General features: G+C 40.6%; 1 protein-coding gene across 2 annotated transcripts in view; it reads left to right on the top strand.

Moving 5' to 3' along the window:
* LOC109404936 (protein still life, isoform SIF type 1) overlaps positions 1 to 18,332 on the top strand; it is a 417,832-nt gene that overhangs the window by 384,893 nt on the left and 14,607 nt on the right. For both annotated transcript variants that reach the window (XM_029879169.2, XM_062853220.1), the window contains 8 exons: positions 19 to 127; positions 193 to 510; positions 583 to 740; positions 804 to 991; positions 10,306 to 10,477; positions 10,549 to 10,735; positions 10,795 to 10,945; positions 11,010 to 11,113. In XM_029879169.2, the coding sequence (XP_029735029.2) occupies positions 19 to 127; positions 193 to 510; positions 583 to 740; positions 804 to 991; positions 10,306 to 10,477; positions 10,549 to 10,735; positions 10,795 to 10,945; positions 11,010 to 11,113 (1,387 nt within the window). The remainder of the gene's footprint in view (positions 1 to 18; positions 128 to 192; positions 511 to 582; positions 741 to 803; positions 992 to 10,305; positions 10,478 to 10,548; positions 10,736 to 10,794; positions 10,946 to 11,009; positions 11,114 to 18,332) is intronic.

Raw genomic sequence — 18,332 nt, 5'->3', positions numbered from 1 at the left:
CTGCGATTCTATTTTCAGAATGTCCTGTTTGCCATTGGTTCAGCATTCCTGTACTACGTCAACCACTTCAAGCTGTATTCTTCCTTCTGCGCTAGCCACAGCAAAGCGCAGAAGGTTCTACATCCAAGTAAGACTTCATGAACTACCTCAGTTATATAATATTCTCATCATCTCATTCTCCACTCTCCCAAGATGAAGGTAACCAAGCTCTACAGGAATTCTTAGTCGCTCGCAATCCAAAGCAACAGCACAGCAGTACCCTGGAGTCATTCCTAATCAAGCCCATCCAGCGTATCCTCAAGTACCCACTCCTACTACAGCAGCTTCGCAACCTGACCGACCCGAACGCCGCCGAGCATCTGCACCTGGTCGAAGCGCTCAAGGGGATGGAAAAGGTCGCCGAGCACATCAACGAAATGCAACGAATCCACGAAGAGTACGGTGCCATCTTCGATCACCTGTTCCGGCAGCACCAGAAGTCCTGCAAACAACCGATCGACCTTAGTCCGGGTAAGATGGCACACCCCACTGCAGCCGATCTCCTCAGGGCAGACGGATCTATCAACTTTTATTCCCATGTAGGTGACCTGCTGTACTACGGTGGCGTCGAGTGGTTGAACATCTCCGACTTTCTGGGAAAAATCAAGAAGGGTCTCGAGCTGCACGCCATGTGCTTCGTCTTCAAATCGGCCGTCGTGTTCCTCTGCAAGGAGCGGCTGCGTCAGAAGAAAAAGCTCATGGTAAGGCTACGCCATGTAATTCTGTGAACTACCGTAATAACCCTCTCAATCCCCATTTCACAGGGAGTTTCCAGCAAAAATGCCACCAACGAAGTGGAGATCATTCGCTACCAGGTGCTGATTCCGGTGACCGAAGTGCAGGTTCGTGCTTCCTCCGCCAAGGATATGGATTCGCACTTCCTCTGGGAGTTGATCCACCTCAGATCACAACTACAACGAAGATCGGAAAAAGTCTACGTGCTTTCCAATAGGTAAGTTGTTTACCACACCACTAGCTCAGCTCTCTGTCCCAACCAGGCGATAAAAAGAGCCACGGTGAAAAAAATCTATTAATTTAAATCGGCTTACTGGGAAGCGATTAAATCCCCACCACCGAGAAGAAAGGTCCGGCACATATCTGTGGAAATAGTTTTGATTACGATGGGACGCGTTCAATGAAAGAGATTGAAAATGTTTTTATGTGATGCTGTTGCTGCGGAAGAGCATCAGTTTTCCGAGATGGGCGACAGGATTACTTAACTCGGATAAAATCGACAAATGGTTTCTCGGCACGGGATTTCTTTTTTTTTTTTAATTAAGCAGACACGACGCTTATTCACACTGTGTGTGCGTGCAAAGAACTACGACGAGGTTGGTTCGGTTGTGGAAAAGTATAACATAGATAATCCTGTAACATATTCTCATGCTTCTTATTGGCAATTAAAATTCCTCTTAGTTCCTCAGCTGCAACCTTAGCTGCAAAAGTTGTTTGGAATGTATCTTTCGGGCACGGGATTGCTTAGTATGGATTTTTCATAGAATCACCATGAATATACAACTAACATTTCAAAAGGAATGACATTATTTTTCGCAGAATTTGAAGCCTAACCTAATCTAAATATCTGTTCGCATCTTCATTTCGACATCAGAATTCTTAGTATTTTCATTATATCTTTATTATGAAGTCATTCAGCCTTCAAGCTGGTTTATTTTCTTAAACCATGGGCTGCTAGGCAAGTCTAAGGAAATTATTTCAAATTTTTGAAGCTAAATCTTAAAACTGAAGTTATTTCCTTTTTTGCATTATGACTATGAAACGTTTGTTCGTGTTCCGTCACGGTCGCCATGTGGTATCAAAATGCTCAATCATCACGCTACTGTTTCATAAATCCGTAGGTGCGTAATCAATATGAAATGTCCCTGAAACTTCTTGTAACGCCTTCAAAAGGCTCCAGAAACCCCCTGAAACGCATCTGAAAACCGCTTGAGGCGTTCCTGAAACCTCCCTAAAACCCTGTAATAGTACAGAAACGCCCCTGAAATCTCCGTAATCTGTAAAGGCACTTAGAATCGTTTGAAGCAACGCCCTCGAACGCCCCTCAAGCTCCTTAGAACCCCTTTTTTGGGCAAAACGTATTTTTTTATTCCTGTTATTCCTCCTGAACTGTCACTGCAACCAGTTTTTAGATCTATTGTGACATTACCCGTATCCTTAGTGCAGTACATGTCGCATTACTCAATTGCCATCAGTGGTAGAAATTGATCGCGAACGTGTGCTTACGCGCTACAAAAAAATGCCATCGCATCGCAAACCTTTGCTGTGCGATGGTGTTCGTACTTCTGTGGCTCACGATCGTACGACACGAACGCCAACGAGTGCATCGCATCTTTTGCAAGCGCGATGCTTTTTTATTTTAGAGGTTCGCGGCCGATATTTCTGTAATGTAATCATATTTTGGTAAACTTTTTGTCGATATCATTTATTGGAATGGTACCTGACCAGTATAATAAAAAACATCCAACTAATTACCTTTAAGTGTACAAAAAATGGCAACAAACCAAGTGTTCTACATTGTGATCCTTCTGGCAAACCAACTGCGATTCTGCTCGTTCGACATTTGTTTTGTGTTGGTTTGTCGATCCGGGAAATCGTGAACCGTGCGTTCTCTCTTTTTGGGTTCGCGAGCGCGTGAGCAAAGATTGTGATTGATGCGAACCAAAAAACACGTCAAGCGCATGATGCTTTTCACCACTGATTGCCATTGAAGGGCAATAAAGTATCGATTTTGATACAATTTTTATTTTGTTTTCTTAGAAATTTCTTTCTTATAGAAAACAAAACAAGAGCACTGATAATTGGCCATGCATCGGAAACCTAGCATCACCCTTGTTTACAGAGGCAAAACGTTAGTATGACCATAACAAATTGTAAATGATCCATAGAAAATTCAAAAAGCTCTCCATAATGAATGAACATATGTACACAGACAAACAGACGTATCACTTGGAACAAAGGGCGATAAAAATCATCGTCACGCAAACATAATCGCCCAATGCTAATTATGCTGTGCTACGCTAACCAACTGAATAGACGGCGGTAGTGGGCAAACGTCAAATAGGAGCAAAAGCGATGCAAACGCCATGAGCGAGCGATTTACGAACTACGGAATATTTGAATAATCCGTTAAAAAGGGAAACGATGGGAAGTGAGTAGAGTGAGACGTCTGTTTGTCTGTGACATGTATGTTCTATAAAAATGTGCAATGTTACCCATAAATAATTGAAAACGTTCCATACTTTAAAGAAAATGTACCGGTGAAACAATAAATTTTCCCATTAAAAGTGAAACGTTGCACCAATAAATAATACTGAAATGTTTCATAGTAAAATACAAATGATTAATAAAAAACCCAGATTAATCCACCTAGTGGTGATAGTGCCTTTCTCATCGAATATGTACTCATGATCTTTCCTTCGATATTAGCCGACATGTTCGAAATCCTGGGAACACTCTATATAGATAAGCAAAATTTTTAACAAAGCCAAACTTATTGATGGCATGTTCAACGAAAAAACAGAGCTGAACAATATCAGACATCACAGTTGACTGCTTGACCAGCTTAGCATTATTCACAACCACAGATCACTTGACGATCTTCGACAAAGTTTTCTTTAGCACACTTCAAGCTATATTGTATTATCCTTGGTAACACGAATCATGTAAAATTTTACCTCCTTGTGAGAAAAATGCCAAAAAAACGAAATTTTCCATTCAAATTTTAATCGCAATGAGAAGAGCGAGGGCTCATCCAGCCGCACCCAAATTTTGAGTAGTAATTTTAGACACAACGGGAAATTGAAAAAAATATTCGGTGTTGATGCAATCAAATTATAATTTTCCCCCGATGATCCATCCTACTATATATAAACACCGCAGGAATCTGAAATGGTGCGATTTGATGAGCTCGTCTAGGTCACAATTTTGTTCTCTTGCATATATGAAGACTTCGACCATTTCTTCACTTTTAATCTTATCCAAAGTTTACCAGACTATCATAAAGCCACGTTTTGAACAATCGCTAGAATTGATTTTGTTCACTTTCTTTATTCCGCTACTTGATGTGCCGCAGGCATTTGACGTGCCGCATGCACCCGAAACCAGTTTCGAATCACTACCGGTAGTTTCTGATGTGATCTGAATCTGAGGCTGTTTTCTTGCTAATCGTTCGGCAAGTTATTGAAAAATCCGCGATTTTATGTGTGGCATGCATGATTTTGGTTCACTTTCATATTTAACCACTTTCAGTGAAACACCCGCAACACTATTAACAGTCTTAGATGTGGATTGAGACTATTTTCAGATTATCAAATAGCCGCTATTGTTTGGTTCCATTCTATATTTTACCCCCTTTTGGGGGTTGGGGGTGGGGTTTTTTGTTGCTGGTGGGTAGATGGTGATTGTGAAAATAGTTTCCAGTTCTGGAACACTACCGGTTCTCCCAAATATGATCTGAGGCTTTCTGCTGGCTAACTGTTCAGTAGGTTATTGAAAAAGCCGCGATTTGATGTGTCGCATGCATAGGTTCGGTTCACTTCTATATTTGACCACTTACGACGGAACACTCAAAATCGGTTCCCGGGCACGACCTGTTGTCTCGAATATGGTCTGAGGCTATTTTCTTGCTAGCCGTTCATCAGATCACCAAATAAATCATTTGATATGTGACATGTATTGGTTTACATGTGACCTTTTCCGGCGGGATACCCGGAATCGGTTCCATAACACACTGATATGGTCTGAGTCTATTTATCATGTTATCTGAAAAGCCGTGATTTGAGGTGTCGCAAGCATGGGTTTGGTTCACTATTTTATTTGGCCACTCCCGGCAGGACACCCGGAACCGGTTCCGGAACACAACCAGATATGGTTTGAGACTATTTTCTTGACAACCTTTCATTAGGGTTTCAAAAAAAGCCGCGCTTTGATGTGTCATATGCATGGGTTTGGTTCACTTTTATATCTGGCCACTTCCGGCGGGACATGGATAATAACTCAGAACCGGTTCCGGAACTTTACCGGTTCAGATATGGTTTGAGACTATTTTAATGATAACCGTTCATCAAGTAATCGAAAATGCCGCAATTTGATGTGTCTCATGTATGGGTTTGTTGCATTTTCATGTCTGACCCCTTTGAGGGGTACCGGACCGGAACTCCTATATGACCATAACTCCGGAACGGCTGGACCGATCCGAACCATTTTCAATAGGAAACAATAGGACCAGATTCCGCGTCGAATGAGCTGTCGGTCGTTAAAATCGGTTGATATTTACTATCTAAAAGTGAGGTGACTTTTTTTGTACACATACACACACACATACATACACACACACACACACACATACACACACACACAGACATCATCTCATCTCGTCGAGCTGAGTCGATTGGTATATGAAACTTGACCCTCCGGGGGTCAACATATAGCCTTTCGGTACACCTTGGTGTACGAGAGAGGCAAAAAGGAAAATTGTATCCTTAACAATTTGAATATCACTCCATAGAAAAATCAAATTGCACCATGAAAATTAAAATCGCACCCAAAGAAAAATGCACCATAAATATTATCAAACTGCACCATATAAAATATTAATTGCTCCATATAAAATTGAAAGTTCTGCATAGATCAACATATTGCCATAACTTTAACTTGGTTTTACAGCACTACTTTACATTACTCTACTTTATTGGTGTAGAAGTTTGAAGTTGTTGTATTATTATTAGCTGAGAATCTTTATTTTTTATGGAGAAATTCATATTTTATATGGAGTAGTTTGACAATACCTATGGTGCATGTATCTTTTTCCTATGGTGCAATTTTATTCTTTTATGGTGCAATTTGGTTTTTCTGTGGAGTAATACTCAATTTACTATGGGTGCAAGTTGCATTTTTTATGGAGCATTTGAGTTTTATTATGGAGCATTTGTATTTTATTATGAAACATTTCAGTATTATTTATAGGTGCAAAATTTTAATTTTAATGAGAAAATTTAATGTTTTACCGGTACAGTTTTTATGAAGTACGGAACGTTTTCAATTATGCATGGGTAACATTGCACATTTCATTATGGAACACTTTTGGATTTTCTATGGATCATTTACAATTTGCTATGGTCGCAATCACGAGTTGCCCAAAAAAAAGGAGGTTCTAAGGAGCTTGAGGGGCGTTTGAGGGGAATGTTTCAAAAGCTTCCAAGTGCTTTATGACGGCGTTCCGACAGGTTTCGTTGCCGTTTGAATGGGATCACTGAGATTTCAAGGGCGTTTCTTTACTATTACGGGAGTTTAAGGGAGGTTTCAGGAGCGCTTCAAGCGGTCTTCAGGTGCGTTTCAGGGGGTTTCTGGAGCCTTTTACAGGCGTTATAAGGGGTTTCAGGGACATTACAAGTTGATAACGCAGATTTTACAGGTGCTTCAATGGGGTTATGGAGGTTTCAGAATTCATGGGATTATAGAGGTGTCAAGACATTTCAGGAGCGCTTCTAGGGGTTTCAAGGGTTACTCTGGAAGAGTCTCAGGAGTTTGAGGGTGTTCAGGGGTATTTTAAAGGAACAGTGGGGATTTCAGGAGCGTGTCAATAGTATGCAGAGCTCTAGGTATCCCTTGAGACCCCCTGGGGCGCACTAAAACGCTCCTGAGATCCCCTGAAGCACTCCTGAGACCCTCCGAAACACCGCATAAACACCGCATCCCCCCCTCCCCCTGAAATTCTCTGGAACGCAACTGAGACCCCTTGAAGGGCACCTGAGGCGACCAGGAACCCCCTTGAGACACCCTGAAACGCCCTTGAGACACCCTGGAGCCCCTTGAGACCCCTGAGATGCTCCTGAGACCCTCTCAAACACCCCTGAATTTCCCGGTATCCCCTGAAACCCACTTGGAACGTACCTGAGATCTCCTGGAAACCCCCTGAAACCCACTGAAATGCCGCTTAGACCCTCTTGAACTCCCCTGGAACTCCCTGAGACCTGTTGTAGGATCCTTCGAACCCTCCTGAAACGCCCCTTTGATAAGCATTTTGAATGTCATAGCATATAATTTTTTAATCAAACATTCTTTTGATAAAGGTCATTTTTTTTAAATTGTATTGAAATCTTTTTCAAAACTTTGCGTTTCAACATTTTGCTCCAGTCGTTTCAACTTACCCCGGTGTACCCCGGGTACATTCATGACCAAAAACGTATTTTTTACTACGGCGGTACGTCGATCGTCACAGGAAATACAGATAGAATCATATCATCTTTGAAGCAAACACGTATTTTGCCATGCCCAAAAATTTTGTAGAACATTTGATAAAAAATAGGTTGGGACGAAAAAAATGATATAGAGGGGTCATTAACACATTTCTCTAAAAAAAAGTGTTAAAACCATGGTGGATGTGTCATAATCCCCAGCAATACACCTGAAAAAACTTTTTATAGGATTTTTCAGATATTTTCTTGAGAAATGCTGGGAAGAATAATTTTTGGAATACCATAAATATTTGCTGGACAAATCCTGCAGAAAATTCCTGTACAGCTCCTGAACAGGTTCTATTCAAATTATTCAAGGATTTCCCGGTATAATTTCTTGTGGAATTTACTACATATTCTCCAAAAATCTGGTAATTTGTTGTATCAAGTACAAACTTAGAAAATTTCAGGTAAATTTGCGTCACTTGGATGCACATATGCAAACAGTACATATGACGTAAATTTAATCGCCCAAGTGACGTAATTTTCTGTCACATTTAGTTGAATTTTCCGTCATATGAAACGTAATGATGCACGATTCACACTTCATAAGTATTGGAATATTTTTCTGAAAATACTTAAATTTGATCATAAAAAATATTTGAGAGATTTCTATTACAAATTATCAAACATGTTCCAGTAAATTTCCACATATTTACACCACCAAGTTTCACTAAAAAATCATTCGAGAAATCTTAAAAAAAAAAATCAAAACTTTGTAGAACAAGAACAGCCAGAAATGTCTCAGAAATTTATACCAAAAGTAAATTTAGCAAAACCTCAGTGTTTTCTTCTTTTCTGACATCAAAGCTGAGTATTTCTTTTGAAATTTGATAAAAAAAATAAAATAAATTAAAAATATCTTTAAAAAGCTTTGAAGTAAATTTAAAAAAATCTTCGAATTTCCTGCATTGTGCAAATTAGAGTGTAAAAAATTCGAAGATCCAAAGTGAAGATTGACATTCTCACTTTTTCATTCGTGTTTCGCCACAATCATTGTCAGCTGAACGCCTCTCTTTTTTTATTCAATTCTCTGTCATGAGTATTTTCTTGCTATTCATTTAAATTTCATTAAAAGTCCAATCTCTGTTAGTAGACGCAAAATTCAACTGAATGAACACATGGAGTAGTTAGGTAGTATTCCAACTATTACTATATCCAAATTTTGTGATGATTGGAAGTAAAATCGGGAAATATGGTCTAATATTGTTTCTCAGTAAAAATGGTCAGTGACACAGAAATGAATGAATAAGTGAGAAAATGAATTCATCAAAATGAAGTTTTTAAAATTTGCATGTTTTATGTTAGTTATTGTTTTCAGAGCATAGTCATTGCAAAAATTTAAAAAAAAAACTACTTTGCTTCAAGAAATTTCCAACCACCGGATACAATTTTTATTTCAGAATGTTAGGTACCTACTCGAAGATAAATTAATTTATTTTTCTGTATTTTGGAGATTAAAAATTTCATATGCACTGAAATATCAGCCCATAAAGTTCAAAATTCATGGTGCAGAAATGCCAAGAATTTGGTAATCATTCAACACTTTTATCAACTAAATATAATTAGATTACCAAAATACTTCTATCAATTAAATATAACCAAAGAATAAAAATAGAAAGAATGCCCTCTCTTACCTTTTTCTATGTAAATGTCAAGCGACAAGACAAGTGGTGCTCTCTAAGCGTTTCAAGGTGGAAACTCTTTGTAATGGTGTTCGTGATTTATCATAAGAGAAGATGGTGTGTGTATGTTTCAGTATCCGCATACAATCAGTAACGCACACTATCGCATGAAGGTTATACTTTCATCCGCAGATAGCGCTGCAGTAATGTCCCCCGAGCATCAGCAGAGTGGGTATTCTTGATATTCTTATTCTTTGATATACAGTCATTGCACAATTATGGGTCACACACAATTATTAGTCACTTTTCACTTTAATAGATAAATACTTATTAATTGCAAGCTTTTGTTAGCTATTATTATTTTTCGTACATAAGTTGATTTGTTTTGTGTCCTATACGTATCGCACACGGGATAATACATCAAAAAAATACATATTTTCAATATTTTTTTGTTCGGCACAAAACTAGCTGTCAAAGTAACGCTTCGATTATGAATAACGGACAGTGCGTGCGCTGCTTTCGTAAGCTCTGTAAAAGCGAGATTTAGTGATTTTCATGTGCGAAATGGTATCGTCACCAGAACAAAGGTATAATTTACGTTCTAAATGTAGAAATTCATGTGACTGCAGCTAATTAAAGCTTATTTCAGGCAAAATTTAAGTGACTCATTATTGTGCCCAGGAACACCGAAAATCACACAATTATGGGTCACTTTTTGTGCAGCATAATATTGACAGTTCTGCGTACATGGGCATTGCATACTTTTAGGCGTTTATCGGTGGTTGTGTCGGAGAATTTGTCCCAATTTTGAAAAATTGATTTCAAATCGTGAAAACACGCTTCGCTAAGAGGTTTGAGACCAGTTTTGGATTCTACTATAGTTGATCTATCGAGAATAAGTGACCATTTATTGAAAAAATAGACAAAACATTATTGTTGAGCCGATTTTTCTTGAGTGACCCATAATAGGCAGCAAATTGACCCATAATTGTTACACAGCCAATTTTGACCCATTATTGTGGTTTTCATTATTCACCAACATTTTAGTAATTTTCACCGCCTAAAGTGAATTTTACAAGCATGTTTTTATTTAAAACCATAAAAAGAGGTTTCAAAGAAGAGAATATAAAATGAAAATAATGAAAGTGTTGTTTTTGTATGAACAACGATTCATATTATGAAATGGTTGTTCCTTGAGTGACCCATAATTGTGCAATGAGTGTAACTCTATGCTCCATCCAAATTACATTTGAACTAAATGTCCAAGGGAGGGCTGTTGGGTGTGGAGTGCCATATATCAGCCGCTCCTTCACCCCTGTCTTGGCGCCTTTTTTGTACAAAGGTTTGTCCTGCACTACATGTAATAATATCCCTTATCTGCTTTCCAGTACTGGCGATTTCCGTAATGCATTCCTGAAAACGATTCGACAGATCATCCGTGAGAGTGTCCGCAACATGTCGATTCCCTCGCTCAAGAGCATGGGCGGTAGCATGAACTCGATGACTGGCGTTGGTAGTTCGTCCGGCAATTCGCAGACTTTGGAGCGACCCAAGCAACAGGTTCGTACTTACTTCAACATCCGTTGACCGTATGTACCTCCATCTAAAGAACCTCTTTCTCGTTCAAACAGCCGCAGATAATGCAAGGATCGCAAACACTGGGTAAACCAAAGAAGTCGAAGATCAACCAACGTCACTCGTCCGGAAACATCGACTACGACAACACCACGTCCGGCAGTCAGGAGGCCGACGATCCACCAGTGCCCCAGTACAGCGGACAGTTCCGCATGCGCAGCAAAACCGTCGGAGACGTTGGAGGTTTGTTGCGTACTCTATATGTCCTTATTCTAGTACTAAACGACGTATTTCTCACTCAGAACAAGTGGCCGCCTGCAGACGTAATATGAGCGAGCGTGAGCCGGAGAAGGCAGATCCCGGAACCAAATCTGAAGGAGAAGACGATTCGCAGCAAGGTTCAGTCAAGCCAAAATCTTCGCTGGGCAAGACTCCGAATCATCTTACGCTGAGGTATGTAACGACGGCCATTGCCAACGAAGTTGTCCATCTACAAGAGTCACTTTCCTCCCAATAGCACCACATCGACCCTGTCCGTTAGCAGTACCGGCAGCCAGGCCCGTCTAATCCAGTCATCGCACCCGCCGGCCACATACCATCCGGTACTGATGAAGGACCTAGGTAAGCGAAATTCTCCTAGTAGTGATAAAAATGTCGTAGAAATGTTTGAAACGAAAACCGACGAGCCTAAACAGACCGATATAGATAGCGCCATGGATAAGCACTTGAAGGATTTGAACCTTGACAGCCTAATCGAGACCGATATCGAGCAGTACATGGAAGATCTGAAGGAGAAACACTTCGAGAGTGAGCAGGGCAAACAGGGAACTCCGACCTCGACAACAACGACCACGACAGTGACCACGACTACCACACAAAACACAGTCACCACAATCTACTCACAGTCCAATGAATCTGATTCGTGTAAATCGCCAAAATATGTAGACGAAGGTAAATCTGACTCGAGCTCTTCAAAGGAGGACGAAAAGCAGTCCTCTCCGGAAGACTTCCCCTCACCTCCTCCACCAGAATCCGCCTCCCCAAAACAAGAGTCCAAGCCCCGTGAATCGCGTAACACTCTGAGCGCATCATCAGCAAACTCATCACCGGACACCACCTGTAGTCCAAACATTGAAAAATCTAAGTCTCCTAAGCGCGGAAAAGCGGTCGAACGTGAAAAGAGTCCAATCAAAATAATCAAAATTAAATCTCCCCGTAATAGCATTGATATCGAACGAAACGTGCGAATTGAGAAAAGTCCGGATCGGGCAAGGAGATCTTCCAGCCCAAATCCCAATAAAAAGGCTGGTGAGAGTATTCTGAAGAAAAAGAATTCCAATGGAGGTGTGGTTAGCGGAATCCTCAAACGTTCCTCCAGCCCTAACGTAAGCAAACCTTCCGAGAGTTCCGACAGTACCGCGTCCAAGACCGATCCCAACTTGTCCTCCGACTATGAGCAATACCAATCGTCCAACCGTTGTTACCTTTCCATGTCCAGTGAATACCTAGGTGTCGAGAAAGACTACCCACACATCTACCAGAATACCAAAGAAGAACGACATCGACGAGCTAAACGAAGCGCTTCAGTGGGAAGCACAGACCGTAAGAAGTCCACTGACACTTACGACACCTGCGGCTACTCACCCAACACTAGTTTTGATACGTCTTCCATAGAGAGTAAGAAACGATACAGTCTTTCCTCGGAACGTAGCAAGTCGATCAGTCGTAGCAGTTCGCCAGCTAACGCTTGCAGTCGAGAACCCTCACCTAGCCGTTACTACGCCCGTGGCCTTTCCCCGCAAGCTTCTATTACTCGTGGACTCTCGTTGTCCCCACAGTCCTCCTTCAAGGGCATCTCCCCACAAAGTTCCTTCAGCCGTGGTCCGTCACCTCAACGAAACTACAGTCGAGGAGGCTCTCCACAGCGTAGCTATAGCCGCAATCCTTCCCCACAGCGGCACTACAGTCGAGGACCTTCACCGCAACGCGGATATTACAGGAACCAATCCCCTCCTCAGCAGCAATGCTATGGCTACGGCCTATCTCCCCAACAAAGTTTCAGTCGTGGTCCTTCTCCGCAACGCTCTCGTGCTCAATCCCCGCAACGTCGCAGCAGCCGTGGTGGAGTCTCTCCTCAGCGTTTCTACAGTCGAGTCCCGTCTCCCGAACGTTACCACAACCGAGGTCCCATGCCCATTCCCAAGAGCTACAGCCGTAGTTCGTCTCCTCAACGAACGTATCGCCTAACTCCGTCCCGCTCGGCCGATAGCTCCACCTTCCTAGACTACGGTCAAAGCCCTAGCCTCCACTATGCCCGTATAGACCACGAACATCACCACCACAAGCCTCAACCTCTTCCACCGCAGCACCAGCCGGTCTACGCTTCTTGTATGGAGTGCATCATGCAGCAGGACATGAAGCCTCCATAACAAAAAGCCCGCGCGCGGCAAAGTCGTGCGCGGAAGAAATCATCCCGGGCCAAGCTGTACCACCAGGCCAGCTTCGACAAGCAGGGCTCGTTCGATCACGATGAAATTCATGTCTAATCCCCCGCTTACCCGTTTGTGTTCATCAACCGCACGCCACGCGCGCGATCGTGGCGCGTGATTCTCAGAGTCAAGTTAAAGCAATATTCAGGATTCGGTCGGTAGTCGGTAGCAACTGTACTTTTGATGAATTTGTTTTCTATTTTTTACGGAAGTTCGACAGTATAACGTTCGCATCCGTGTTAACAACGACAGGAGAGCTCGAGTACAGTTCAGAGTGTTTTATAGCCTAGTGAGTAGCTACACCTCCTCAGTAGTGTGTCGAACGATGAACGTTAATAACCTAGCTGTACCGGAACCTAACCATTCTACCTACTGGAGACAAAAACATCAAACAAAAACAAAATACGAAATGAATAACTACTAATAATCAAAGCATATAATCAACACAGAAATAGAGAAACTAGATCAGTGAATCGCCGTGATAGCTGTTTTGAGGGTAATCCGCTCCGAGTAACTTGTCAATTTGTATCGTACGACGACTTCGGATGCCTCAAAATGATAATTTGCGGTTTCCGAAACGTCAGACGATGCACTTTTACAATCGACTTGGAACGTTCATGAACAATCTCTATCCCTGAGGTGGGACCTTCGATACAGCTACCTACAACGATTACTGATCATTATAGCCGGAATATACTTAAATCAAAAACTCAGTAAAAAAAATTCAAGCTTCGTAGCAGCAAAATCAAAAGTCGTAAGTATAATCAAAACTACAGAGAGACATAATTGCAAAACACCCGTTGAACAGGCAGTGTCATACTGCAATTATAACCAAATTTTGAAAGCGCGTTAGTAGTAGAAAAATCGGTTTTAGTTAATTTAAGTATAAAGTTGAAATTGATTTCTTATTAGTCATTCGTATCCAAGAGATTAAAATGAGATAAGTTTAAAACAATTCATGAGAAGGCCTAAACTCAAACTTAGTATATATATCCAGCAGCCACCGTATGAATATCTTCAATGTCACCAAGAATTTATCCATGACGAAAAAAATAAAATTGAAATTAAGCAATGAAGATAAAAATTAAAAAGTACTAACTTTTCAGAATTCACTGTACCTTACTTATGCTAATTGAATACTCCTGGTGAAATTTCTTGAGCAATTCCTCAACTACTTTGTTGGAGAGCAACTTGGAGAGCGATACAGATAGTTGCAGTTTGATAAAAAAAAATGTGTTCTAATTAATAGATTAGAAATTCCATTTAAACTTTAGCCGTTGGTAAATACTTCAAACAACTTATAGAAAACAACCGGATAGAGATGGCGGGACTCAAAACATACATTAGCTAACCCTCTAATGCCCAACCCGCCTTTATCAGACAGAGTATAATTTGAGTATTTTTTCCTCAGTCATTCCATTATAGTAAGAGAGTTTAGGGGAGTTAAATACACACTAAAATTATTTTCCCTAAAGTTACACGAACAATAAAATTTCCATAAAAAAAATATTTTAAAATAATCACACAATCTTAAACGTTTACGTTTTTTAAAAAAAATGGAATCCCAAAAAGGCTTCCAGGAAAAGATTTAGGACAAAGTCCCAATAAAATTCGTACAACAGTCTTCTTTGATATGCCTCAAAAAAATCCCGGTGAAACTCTTAAGGGAGATGTCTGGATAAGCTCCCAAGGAATGTAACCAAAGGATAATTGAAGTACTTGAAACTGTTGGAATGTGTAATGGAATAGATGAATTAATGGTATTCCCAAGGTATTCCGACAGACTAAAAATAAATTTACTGGGACGCTTGACTCACAATCCATAAAAAGGTTTCTTACGGATTTCCCAAAAGGTTCCGCTGGAAGTCTTGGTTCATCGTTCGTTAAGTGATTCGAAGGTAGCAGCGTTGCAATAAGTCACGGTCGCCATGTACATACCTTTTGGATCATGACACGAACTACATGGACAGGAAAGGAGAATCATGTACCGACGAACAATCGTGTGTTTTCATGAGCTAAAATATTACCTTGCTCTCGGATTTTCGGCTTTCAGCCGTTTGACATAGATATGTTCTCAATGATCCCAATGATAAAATTGGTTGAAGAGACCTTCCTTTCTTACCAAAAGCACATTTTTTGAATATCGTAAAAATCTTCAGTTATTCATTTTTGCACGGTTTTCGACTTCGTATGCATCCTCCTTGCAAAATCAATTAAAGAACTCCATACGGAGTTCCTGAAGTAATGCCGCGATGAATTCCATATAAAGAAGCTTCTGGAGTAATTTGGCATAGGATTCCCATTTGAACCATCTGAGAGACTTCCAGAATAAGCTTCCTAAGGAATTCCACAATAATCTAAAGGCATTTCTGAAAGATGATACGGATGATTTCCTTAAGGCGATCAAGGATGATTTCCAGAAAGAGTTCTTAGAATATTTGCGGAAGAAATTCCTGGAGGAATCTCGCAAGTTCTTGAGGGGAAAGACGGTTGGATTTCTTGGATGAATCCCAGAAAAAAATTCAAGAGAAATCCCAGATGAAAGTCCCGAAGGAATCATGAAAAAACTTGAGTTTCTGAGGGATCTTGGAAAGAATTCATGAAGCCATCCCAGCAAGGAATTCCTGGAGGAATCCCACAACAAGTTAAGGTGAAACGAGAGGCCGTGTTATTTTTCCTATCATGCCTCTCTTTCTAACAATTTGCCACGCGATTTTGAAGATGGTAATCTCGAGTTCTATCGCACTGAAGATGCTGAAAAACAATCAGCATATGCACTGCAAGTGAGCATACACAATGATAGATTTTTATTGCAAAATATGAAGTAGAATCTGAGATTACCATCTTAGTAGCAACAGAGCAAAGGCGGATATATCCCAGACCGTCCCGTTCGTCCTTAATGGAAAAATCCCACAAGGAATTCCTTGAGGAATACTAGAAGCAACTTTTTTAAGAATCCCAAAATGAACTCCTAGAGCAATTACAGAAGAAACTCTTTAAGAAATCCCAGATGAAACTCCTGAATGAATCACAGAAAAACACCTGAAAGAATCTCAGAAGGATTAATCTGTAGATGGAGAAATCTTGGAAGGAACTTCTGAAGGAATCCCGCAGGGATTGTCTGGTTGAATCTTGGAAAGAATTTTTTGAAAGAATTTTGAATGGAACCTCTGGAGGAACTCCGGAAGGAATTCCTGAGAGTATCCCGGAAGAAATCCCAGAAGAGAAGCCAGGAGGAAATCCTGGTTTATTGTCAGAAGAAAATCCTGGAGCAAACGCTGAAGTAACGGATTCCTTGAGGAACCCTTGAAGGTACTCTTGCAGGAATTCCAGAAAAAATCATAGTTAATGAATGAAATCCTGTAGGAATCTCAGAAGGATCGCCGAATGGACCCTGTTAAAGAACTTCCTCAGAATTCTAATAGAAACTTTTTGATGAATTCTAAAAATCTCAGGAGTAAGAATCTTCAAAAGGAAAAATCTAAGAAGGAAATCTCACAAAAAAATTACGGATGAATCCCAGAAGAAGAAATTCTTAAAAGGAGGAATCTACAGACATCCCAGAAGGAGAACTTTCGAAATATTCCTTGGAAAAGTTCTTGGAAAATTCCCGGAATGAGTTCCTAGAGGAATGTCACAAGAAGTTCTTGGAGGACTCACTGATTTCTTGGATAAATACGAAGAAAAACCCAGAGCTCCTGAAAGAAACCTGGAAAAATGTTCCAAAAGGTACAGTACTGGCAATAAAAAAGTACACACCTCAAAATTATTTAATAAATTGTTTTTTGTATAACCAAGATATTGAATGACGCAAAGGTTTGTTTGAAGAACTTTTCCTACAATCCGTATGTATTTGAATGGAAGTGTAAATTCGCGCTTAGCCAACTACATTTACCTGTTATGTATATATGAAGAAAATATCATTCAATGCAGGCTGGCAAAAATAAAGTACACACCTTGTTGACAGTTTCTTTTTCACCTCAGACAACAACAAATCTATGAACCCTCCACGTATACCACTCCCACGAAAAGTAAACATCACATGTGTCAAACGTTCGTAATCGTTTTTGAGTCGTAGATTTAAAGGTTCACGATTGTCATTTACAGTTCTCCGGAGCAAAGAAAATTGCATTGCAAGTGTGAAAACTGATTGTAAGAGATTATGAAAATGGTCTCTCATAAAGGAATATGGCAAAAAAGTTCGGTGTTAGCTTTTCTGCATTATGAACTGCAAAATATGAATTGTGGAAAAATTTCAACAACGAGAAAATGTGAGTGATAGAGATGTTCGTGGAAGAAATCGCTTGACGACAGTCAGGTAAGATGCTCGGATCCTGCGAGAAGCGCAAAGAAACCCGAAAGTAACGAGCCGCGCTATTAAAGAAAGCCTGTCCCTGAATATTTCCGCAAGAACTGTTTGCCTACGATTGGAAAAAGCAGGGCTCAAGAACAAGTTTGCTGTACGCCGTCCTCTCATCAGTAAGCGCAACAGGGTCAAACGTCTAGAAGTATACCGATAAGCCCACTTTCTTTTGGAAAGTTGAGTTCTTTGGACAGACGAAAGCAAGATCCAGCTGTTCTGAAGCAAACAACGCCCAAGAGTATGGATTAAAACAAGTGAGAAACTTATGGACAAACATGTATGGAAAACTGTAAAACACGGAGAAGACAGCATTATGGTGTGGGGATGCTTTGCGTGGAAAGGAGTTGGAGAATTGGTTCGAATCGACGGGATTATGACTGCAGACAAATATATTGACATTCTGTCTGAAAATCTGGAGTTATCTTTGGTGAAGGCTCGGCTCGAAAATGACTTTCTCTTCTAACAAGATACGAAAATGACTTTCTCTTCTACAAGCATACGGATCGTGAAACTCAAACGTTTTTCCATGGATCTCGCATCAAACTGTTGGATTGGCCGCCCCAGTCACCGAACTTGAATCCGATCGAAAATTTATGGTCGATATTGGATTGTTAAATGAACAAAACCAATGTTACCAAAAAAAACTTGCTCTTTGAAGCTTTACAGGATACCTGGGAATCAATGAACGAACGTCACCTGCAAAACTTCGTCGAAAGTATGCCACGTCGCCTGGAAGTCGTTGTTAGTGTCAAAGGTGGTTATACTAAGTACTGAGCTTAAGTCAGGTTTGATCAGGCATGGGAATGAGACTTTTTTCTGTTTACCGTTCATCGATACTGGCAGTAAAATAAAAACAAAACAACGGCAGCACCAATACCATCAGACGCCGCGCCGACGGCAGTCGAGCAGACGCTTGACGGTTTTCGCTTCCCCACGAAAATTTTTATGAGCAGTCATGCTGAGGCGGGTGATTGCGAAAAATGTCAAA

The sequence above is a fragment of the Aedes albopictus genome, chromosome 2 (genome assembly GCF_035046485.1).
Source record: "Aedes albopictus strain Foshan chromosome 2, AalbF5, whole genome shotgun sequence".
NCBI classification, from domain to species: Eukaryota; Metazoa; Arthropoda; class Insecta; order Diptera; family Culicidae; genus Aedes; species Aedes albopictus.
This window is presented reverse-complemented; position numbering and strand designations above follow the sequence as displayed.